We start from the raw sequence: 10172 nt of genomic DNA, 5'->3' as shown, positions 1-10172 counted from the left end.
AAATCTGGACCACCAGACACTTTTGACCAAGAGGTGAAAGGCTCCATGTTCCATTACCATATGCGCTGAGTGTGTGTAGTCCCTTGCAGATGTCAGAATACAACTCTTGCATGACACCTTGGAAAAGTTAAAATAAATAACAATTTGCTTCCAAGACATAAATCACAAATTATGTTTTCCTGACAGGTTATAAACTGTTATTTCCTGCGTGTTTCTTTCATAATGTAATAGGTGAATTGGCAAATATAATTAGATCCTTCAGTAAAGTAGAATAAGTGTGTGTTTGGTTTCTCTTGATTAAAGAGTCAGCTACTTATTTTATATGAACTTCATAAATCAGCATCCTTACACAAGTTAGGGAGTAAAATGCCAAAAACTCTCAAACAAAATAAAAATTGATTTTTTGGTTGACCAGAGCATAATAAAGTTTAGAAAATAAATAATATTATTTGAATCTCACTTGATTCTTTCCAGAGATCCATAAACTATGGAAACTGAATAAACCAACAAACAGATTAAAACAACTACTGCCAGAGAATGATAAGCCTCAGCACCCAGCCTATACAAGATTTTTAGCTGTTGTTGGTTTTTTTTAATCAGCCAAAATATTTTGTTGGGCTAGCACAGTAACCTTGTCATAGAAAACACACATTTCTTAGCCTTCAGGAAAAACACCTTTGTTTTCATCTCAATTCATTTAAGAACTACTTAAGGGATGCTAATGGTAATTACAACTTAAGGTCAACAAACTATGCTCAATTCAGGGCTGTCACATCTGAAAGCATGGGGCCAAATTCTGTTTTGCATGACACTGGCGTAACTCTGAAACAGCTCCTTTGACTTCTAATGGAACTGCTACAGTTTACACTCCTATAACAAAGAGCAGAGTGTGCCCCAAGATGTTCAGAAGTGAAAGAATGATAACAAACAGAAAGTCTTTGAGCTACCCATTTATCAAATCAATTTTATCAGCAGCTTATTCTCCCATCAGTTTTACAAGCCTCCTCGACTGATGGATTGTTGCTGCACGAAGTGATGTACCTGTCCGAGAGGATGTCTCATTTCCAGAAATGAATCCTTTGCCTACAGATCACCCGATGCAAAGAACTATATTAGCAGGGAGGTAAGAAGCATTCCATGCCAGTGAACACACACGGTTTACCTGTGAGCCTGTGGAATATCGTCCAGGAGTCCGTGACCCAGATGTTTTTCCTGAGCCGATGGAGCTCTCTGTACTTTTCCCACTACAGCAATGTGTGCGCAGGCATTTTCCATATTCTTTACGTACCTAGCCAATTAAACAGTAATTTCCATTAGTGGGCAACTCCCTCTCCAGCCTGAGACTTAAGATTTTCAACAGTTTTTTTCCTCCTCTGTGATTCATTAAAATTATAGTTGTTTCTGTGCATTTAGAAGAATTCCATTACAACTTTCAACAGTGTTCTCCTAACAGATTAGCTCTACATTTATGATGTCATAAGGGACTGCTTTTATGTAGGAAAGTGGTTCACTGATATCAGTAGAATTTAGCTACCTCTGAGGCACATCAAAGCACCATGAGAGAAACTAAAGACATTCTATTTATGCCCGAAAATTAATATCTTCATAGATTTGATATGAACTGGCATATTGGCTCATCATGGTGCTACAAGTTATTGCTTCTGGCAGGGGACTAGGAAGAAAATTACAAAAAAAAGTAACATGTAAGAGGAATTGATTTCATATATGTATTCAAACTCCAGAAAACTGTGAAACTGACAGTCTTTGAAATGAATTCTTCTGTGTGCAGAACTAGTGGAAACGGTGCAAATGTCCCCCTAAAGCACCTATGATATAACAGACAAGACTGAGAAGAAGTTAATGGGGTAATTTCTCTAGCACAAAAAGTGAGCCAGATCCTCAGTTGGCAGAAATTGATGTCGTTCTCCTGACTTCAATGGAACTACATTGACATACCCCACCTGAGGTTCAAGGCATTGCAAAAGTTTGGAGTATATGTATAATTTAACCTGAGCATGCATGGAGACCAGGGAGAAGCCAGAGTGAAAATGGGTCATCTGCTGAGCTGGGTGATCTCAGGCTGTGCCACAAATGTGAAAAAAAAGCCACTTTACTTCTCCACGTGAAATATAAATGCAGTAGGAAACAAAGCAGAGGTTAGTCTGCGAGCACACTGCTCACTGCTCTCTGATTAAATCTCTCTCCAGTCTTTCTATGGGCATTTCAGAAACCTATCTGTGTAACGATTATTTAAATAGCAGATTACAGGTTTTTTTTCTATTAGGCCTTTCCATAAACGCTTGAGACAAACACAATACCATGAGTGCCCAATGTGCTCTCGAGTGCCTAATCAGGTCTTTGCTGAGAGAAAATAATTCAATTCCTTTAATTAGCCACCGACTGCTTCCCACTGCAGCTATGTGCTGATTTCCCAGTCCATGACAGACAGAAAATGGTTTTTTTCCCTCTCCCAACTCCTTGGTTCAGGGAAAGAGATTCCCAAGATCCAGGGACTGGACTGGATTCTCCTCTCTCCTACCTTGGCATAAATCAGGAGTAACCGCACTGAAATTAACTGTTGTAAAACTGGCATGAGAGAGGAGAGATTCTGGCCAAAGCGTGTAAAATAGGCATCCAGAGCTGGAATGGCCACAATGCTATAATACCATTAAGCGGTGCTCTGCTAGAAAACAAACATTTGCAAGAGGGCTGAGAGTTAGAGCAACGGGGTGTACAGGAAACACAGACTAGAAAGAAATCCAACTTCATAAAAGGAAACACTGACTAGAATCATTAAAGAATCAGAGAGCACAGCAAACCCAAAAGACTGAGAGCTGAAATGAGTTTAATGGAGAAATAAAGCCCCCATCTCCACAGAAATATACAAACACCGAAAGAGCACAACCCACACCTCAGTAGCATCTGCTGAAATTAGCACTTAATGGGCCAGATTCTGATATGGGCCTTCTGCCGAATACACTACAGGCAGATCCACTGAAGTCAAAGGCACTATGCATGGAATAAGTGCTACTAGACTGGGGTAAGGGCATCAGAATCTCCAAAATAAGCAATGGGGTGCCTAGGCTCACAAAAGAATCCCTATTTAGGACAGCACATAAAGCTGTCAATGGCTACATCTACAGTGCACACCAAGCCTGGGCTCTGGCTCAGGTTTGGGGGTTGGATCCAAGCCCAAGTCCTGCTGAGACTCGGATCAAAGCCCTGTCGTTTTGCAGTGTGGATGCAGCTCAAGCCACAGACTTGAGTCAGAAGGTCTGTCTACTGCAGTATGGCTCCGTTAGCACTGCTCGGAGACCTTGGCAGAGGTGCTGGAACAATTTTTTTAGCACTGGCGCCGATGATGGTAGCCATGGAAACCATGTATTTGGTGTTTGTTATTACTGCCTCAAGCCAGGGGGTGTGGCAGAACCCACAGCACCCCTAATTCCAGCACTATTGCACCTGGGTCCAGCAGCTGTAACTCAGATTTATAATGCATGTGGATACTGAGGCATGGGCTTGGAAACGCCTGGGTCCCACAGATCCGGGTTTACAAGGCAGTGTAAACACAACCCATGGGACCTGAGCACGTGGTATATATAGACTAGTAAAGGCTCAGACAATTGTTAGAAATATAGCGCAGCGGTAACCCACAACAAGATTTGCACTTCTATCAGATGCCCTCTCATAGTCAGTGCTGGAAAGGCAGGCAGGCCTTTGACCTCAGGAGGCACTGAAGGTGTATAGGTACTCGGGGTATAACTGCATTCTTTTGTCATCGTTATACAGCTTAGAGGATACTACAAACAACACTGAAACAGATGCACAGATCCAATGCCAATGCTTTTGAACAGGACAGCAGAGAATTGTTACAAGGGCATGGTCATGCCATCCCTGTTTGCTCTTTTGACTGAGATTAGCAGGATTCCTTTCTATTTTATAGATTATGTATATAGATGGTAGAATTTACAAAGCCTAATATGCGACAGGCTGATTCCCCTTACTCAGGCTGAGTAATGCCTGATGCCCCACGACAAAGTGACTGCCTGTGGAGTAAAGTGCTACTCAATGTGAATAAGGAATCGCAATCTCGCCCTTAATGATTCATTTATTAAAAGGTCAAATGAACATTTCCACACACATGCTGTAATAAAGAAGAATTGGCTCTCCTTAAGGCTCAGAAGCTCTGTAATTTTCTCCACATTTCAGTGAAAATGCCATTGATTCATTTCAGCCCATTTACAAGCAGAGTTTTCTTTTCTCCTCTAAACCCCAGTGGATTTGGTGGAAAATGTTGGTTATTTTTTTTTTTAACTTGGGTTGTAGCAATATGACTGCTTAAAAGTGACTAAGTAACTACATTGCTCTTACTGAGTATACACCAGCAAAGCATTTAGGCATGCGCTTAACTTTAAGCATATAAATAATCCTCATGATTTCCATGGAGCTACTCATGTATTTAAAATAAGGTACGTGCTGACGTGTTTTGCTGAGTTGTGTCATTATCATTAAAACAGTAACAACACATCATGCGCCTGATGCCAGTACAGCCGAAGCATCAGTAAATGCTTGGCGTATGAATATACATACAAATATAGGTCTGCTTAGTTTCTTACCTTCATGAAATGCTTGAAACCAATCTATACTGTGCAGTCCATGTTGCTGCATTATGCTACCTGAGATGCTAAATAGCAGCTCTAACTTTTAGGTCAAGATTTTCATAAACAGTAGCCTAAAGTTAGGTGGCATTCTCCAGAACATTTATGGCTCCTCAGCCAACTGCAGATACTGTTGGGGCCTAAAGATGTTTCTGACAGTATGTGCTTTGTTCAGCTGACCTGTCTCCTTAAGGTAGTCAGCTTCTTCCTACGTTTTTATTATTATGCAGGAAAGTTAAAAAGTTTTAGAATCATTATCACAAATTTGGATTTTAACTAAAGCATTCAAGTCTGTTATAATGATCGCTCTTGAGATGAAATGACATGGAACAAAAATCTGACTCCAAGTTTCTTTCTCCAGTTTAAAAGCATGATGATTTAGCACAGCTGGTTCTCAAACTGCTTCCAAACAGCTTGATGGCCAAGGCTTTACTTGTCAACCTACCAGTTGCAATGCAGTGCACTTAGGCTCATCAAGGGCTTGTTCCTGCTCCCATTCAAGTCAATGGGAGGATACCCATTCACTTGAATGGTGCAAGGTCAAGCCCCTACATCCTGGCGCACTAAAGTCAATGGGAGTCTTTCAAGTGACTTCAATTGGCTTTGGATGTGGCCCGTAGGTGGAGAACAGGATCAAACTTCAGCAAGACCCCAATCCTACATTGTTGTTGTCCAGCCACACAGGTCATGAAGCAGGATAGAAGCCTACATTTACAAGTGCTTACATTCTTTTCTATTTTAAGCTGAACAGAGAAATTGGCCTTATTATTCCAGAAGTACATTTAACATCGGTAGAAGAAATTAATTTTTTTAAAGAGCTTTCATACTCCTGAATTTCCATGTTGTAAAAAATGGATCTTAAAAAACTCTGCATGACTTTTTGGAACAGTTATTATATATTTCGCACAATGCCATAGGACCTTTGTGCCTCAACTTTTTGAAAATCTTCCCCTTAAAAAAAATAAGCAGTTCCTATTAAAACAAACACCTAATATGTGCATCTATATAGACAGGCAATTCTCAAGTGCTTTCTTGTATTAAATTAAGCCAAGGTACACAGCCCCCTTCTTCTCTCATTTATACCCATGCAAATCAGAAGGAAATTCACTGATGTTACTGATGTCTCCATTGATGCCAATGAAGTTGTCTCAGTGAAACAGTGGAGTAAGTGAATGGAGAATCAGGCCTCTAAAATGCAAACAACTCTCACGGGTATTACATTCTCCCTCCAAACTACATGCTAGCATTTTGTATTGCATTCGATAATGTGATCTCCAACATCCTGATTGTTGATATGCCAGAGCCATGCATCTCATTTAGCATGTCATTCTCATGCATCTCTCCAATTTCCAATCTAAATATAGTCCTTATTATGTAAACAGAAACAAGTCTGTTCAATAAAAATACAAGGCACATTGGTAACATTATAGTGTGGTTGTTAGGCAACGAAATACCCTGCATCACTACTATGAAGCGCGGAATAATCTGTCTTACCTTTTTCTGAAGGACACAATGGAAAATGAATATAAACATTCCCTGCAGGGAATTGAAAATGGTGAAGAGATATGCCATGATAACTGTGCTTTCATTAATATACATAAGTCCAAAGGCCCAGGTCAGTCCTAAGAGGCAGAGTAGGGCTATTGCGCCTATAACCCATGACCTGTGGAAAGAAAGAAAACAAATATAGAAAGGAATTGGTCTTTGATACATAGAGGAATTAGCACATCTACTAGCAGTGATTATATTCCACTATCATTTTAGCAGAAGAAAAAATAATCAGATAGAGTTACAAGGAGGTGTTGGGTTTTTTGTTTATTTTTGACAAAAGCGCTTCTCAAATTCCATGCACTTTACTAATCTTTGAGCTTGAGGAGAGATACAAAAAATGAAAATGTTATGAGGACAGAAATTTATCTTAACCAAAGCAGATTTGTACCATAAACATTTCTTACGCAGTAGCAGTGAATATGCAAACGATATGTAGATGCCGTTTCTGCAAATGGCTGAGGAAAAAAAACACTTTTAAGGAGTTGTTTTGTTAGCCTCCACTGGTTTCACTGGTGAAGTTGGATTAGCTTCTTTAAATGCTCCCTATTTAACAGTCACTAAGGCACCTTTACTCCTGTTTTTTCCCCTTGTTTCTGATTTGTTGGTAAACTTTACCATTGCCAGTTAAAACAAGGTAAAACTACCACACATGGCTGGGCAGGTGAGGGGAAGCTCTCTGTGCTTCTACTTCAGAGTTTTGTTCTGAAGTGTAATGGTGGGTGGAGGAATATTCTCAATGTGTGGCTGCTTCCCCTCAAGAATGCATTTCACTTGGGTTGCTAGGATGGGCTGCAGGGGTAAGAAGTGACTCCAGACATCGGTTCACAGCCTTTTCCTTTTTGAGAAACCAAGATTGCTTAAAATCATAGAAGATTAGGGTTGGAAGAGACCTCAGGAGGTCATCTAGTCCAACCCCCTGGTCAAAGCAGGACCAACACCAACTAAATCAACCAAGCCAAGGCTTTGTCAAGCCGGGTCTAAAAAGCTCTAAGGATGGAGATTCCACCACCTCCTGAGGTAGCCCATTCCAGTGCTTCACCATCCTCCTAGTGAACTAGTGTTTCCTAATATCCAACATAGACCTCCTGCACTGCAACTTGAGACCATTGCTTCTCGTTCTGTCATCTTCCACCACGGAGAACAGCCGAGCTCCATCCTCTTTGGAACCCCCCTTCAGGTAGTTGAAGGCTGCTATCAAATCCCCTCACTCTTCTTTTCTGCAGACTAAATAACCCCAGTTCCCTCAGCCTCTCCTCATAAGTCATGTGTCCTAGCCCCCCAATACTCCAGATGTGGGCTCACCAGTGCCGAATTGAGGGTAATAATCACTTCCCTCGATCTGCTGGCAATGTTCCTACTAATACAGCCCAATATGCCGTTGGCCTTCTTAGCAACAAGGGCACGCTGCTGACTCATATCCAGCTTTTCATCCACTGTAATCTCCAGGTCCTTTTCTGCAGACCTGCTGCTTAGCCAGTCGGTCCCCAACCTTTAGCGATGCGTGGGATTCTTCCTTCCTAAATGCAGGACGCTGCACTTGTCCTTGTTAAGGAAAGTGCTCCGAGCTTTGGACAAACAGGTCAGCTGGTATGTTTTACTTCTGTTAACTCAGTGTAAGGAGAGCTGGAACCGCCAACCAGGAAGGGGCGAAGCTATCTCAAGTCACACTGAAATGCTAAGTCACATGGAGGGGTTGATACCCTCCTCCATAGGGGTACTCAAAAGTCAAAGCGTGAAGAGCAGGACTGGGAGCAGAAGGGAACCCAGTCCTGACTTAGCCTCTGCTCTAGCACCCACTGAAATGAATAGGAGTCATCACACAGACTTCAGTGAAGGCTGGATTGGACCTTAATCAGAGTGTTACTCTGCTGGAACCACATGAACTTCCACCCAGTGGCCAAAGTGGGGAGTGCAGGGCAAGCAGCCTCAGTTGAGGATCACTCTTAAGCCCAAGGGCCAGGTTTCCCTCTCGTTTACACTGGTGTAAATCAGAAGTAACTCCACCAAAGCGAATGGAATTATAGTATGTAAACCTGGTTTAGGTATGAGGAGACTCAGGCCTGGAAGCCTGCCCAGACATGCTCATTCTCCACTCGCATCTCTCCTCTTTTTAACTCTTCTTCTTTGAGAGAAGCTTTGGGTTGACTTCCCCTAAGCATGGAGGCCTATATCATAATGCTTCACCTCATCTGTGCCTCTGTTTACTTAAGTCCTGGAGCGAAACAGCTTTGAGCTATCTACTGGAAACAGCAGAAGGACTTGAAGGATCAAGGTCCTGATAGGGAGGAGTGAGCTCGAATTCTGCTTAATTTTCAACCTGCTCAGACATTGCAGACTTGAAAAAAACTTGGCTTGAGATAGAATGGAGTTGGGTTTGCATTCTGCTAAGGGAAGGGGAGGGATGGGGGGAGAGAGAGAGAGAGAGAGAGAGAGAGAGAGAGTGTGTGTGTGTGTGTGTGTGTGAGTGTGTGAGTGTGTGTGTGTAGAGAGAGAGAGAGAGAGAGAGAGAGAGAGAGAGCTGGTGAAAAATCCTGTGAGAAAGCCAAGACATTTGCAGTCGGAGATGCCAATCTCGTAGTCATGCTGCTAGGACAACATGTCAGCCTTCACTTTGAATCCCTGTGCTTTTATAAGGGTTTGTCCTAAACAGAAACACACTCTTGTTGTGTTCATGTTTCTCATTGTTCTTCTTTAAATATTAGAAAAAATACAGTATTAGATCTTCCATGCGATTATGTATTATTTATCCATGCGACCAGAAGAGCTCCCCTGAGGTAACTACTTATTTAGACAGCTTTTTTTAAAAAAAAAATCCCTATTATATATCTAGCAAACCAGAACCAACTCCTTTGAAGCATTTCCAGTCAATTCTGTGAATAAATATTTAGCACTATGCAAATTAAAAATGCAGTCTCAAAATCCTTCTGAAAAGCAGTCACTTGATAAAGTTTAATAGCTTGGCTGTTTTAAATATTTTTCCTGCCAAGATTCCACCAGCAAGGAGACCACATTATGATCTTAATTGCAAAATCAAGTCATTTTTACAAAAAAAACTAATAATGCAGAAACAAAGATTTTTCCCTTGTGTACTTGTATATTTTGATCGTTTAAAAATCACCCAAATGGTAATTGAAAATTGCCCTGTCTCCAGTTTCATCCAGTTTTTGAGTCTAAGGAGAGCACCTCAGATGACAGAGATGCATAGGAAAGAGTGAACCGTTTATATGGTAGTAACAGAAATATGCTACCTTAGCAGCTGAAAGGAATCTTTGGGTTAGAGGAGCCACGCAGCACAAACTGTGTAATATACAAAGTTCTGATGTAGAAAACAGACCTGGAGGTAAAGAGGGGGTGGAAACTGCATAAAATTGTTCCATCCCCTACCCTTGAAAAAAGAACTGAAAAATGAAAGAGAATATGACAATGGTACTGGAAAAAATGAACACAAAGGACTCTTCACCAGAAGAACAAACTGAAAGTCTATTGCAAAGTTGTTATGCTTCCATTATTCTACTTTTTCTCTTTTTTTTTTCTTTTTTGGTTGCAGGACAAGAAATGTTGATATAAAGTGCATAATTTGTAAATTTCTTGCTTCCTTTTGTTTTGAGCTCTTTGTACAGACTTGTGTTTCTGTTACAAATTTTTCACAGTCTTTTTTTATAATTCAATTCTAAAGAAATGGAAAAACAAAACATAAAATGCTGGCATGATTGAAACCCTGAAATTGACAATTTGTGACAACTGTGCATTCTCATCTGTAAGGAGACATTTTTTCCAAGCCTTGCATAGAGATTTAGCCCCCATTAGCTTCAATAGGAGTTATATGGATTAATACCCATGCATCACTTTGAAAATTTACCCCTAAATTGCATTAAGAATTCCAAGCCAAAGCTCTCCTTACCAGCACAACACACTTGATGCACAGAGAGACAGAGTGTAATGAAACAAGAAAGCTGCTATTGT

General features: G+C 40.9%; 1 protein-coding gene across 1 annotated transcript in view; it reads right to left on the bottom strand.

Annotated features, from left to right (window-relative positions):
* Positions 1–10172, bottom strand: part of ADGRL3 (adhesion G protein-coupled receptor L3) — a 682597-nt gene that overhangs the window by 46801 nt on the left and 625624 nt on the right. The window contains 2 exon segments of the mRNA XM_038399396.2: positions 1163–1288; positions 6153–6321. Of these exon segments, the coding sequence (XP_038255324.1) occupies positions 1163–1288; positions 6153–6321 (295 nt within the window).

Source organism: Dermochelys coriacea, chromosome 4, assembly GCF_009764565.3.
Source record: "Dermochelys coriacea isolate rDerCor1 chromosome 4, rDerCor1.pri.v4, whole genome shotgun sequence".
Classification (NCBI taxonomy): Eukaryota; Metazoa; Chordata; order Testudines; family Dermochelyidae; genus Dermochelys; species Dermochelys coriacea.
Note: the sequence above shows the minus strand (reverse complement) of the source record. Positions and strands in the feature narration are given on the sequence as shown.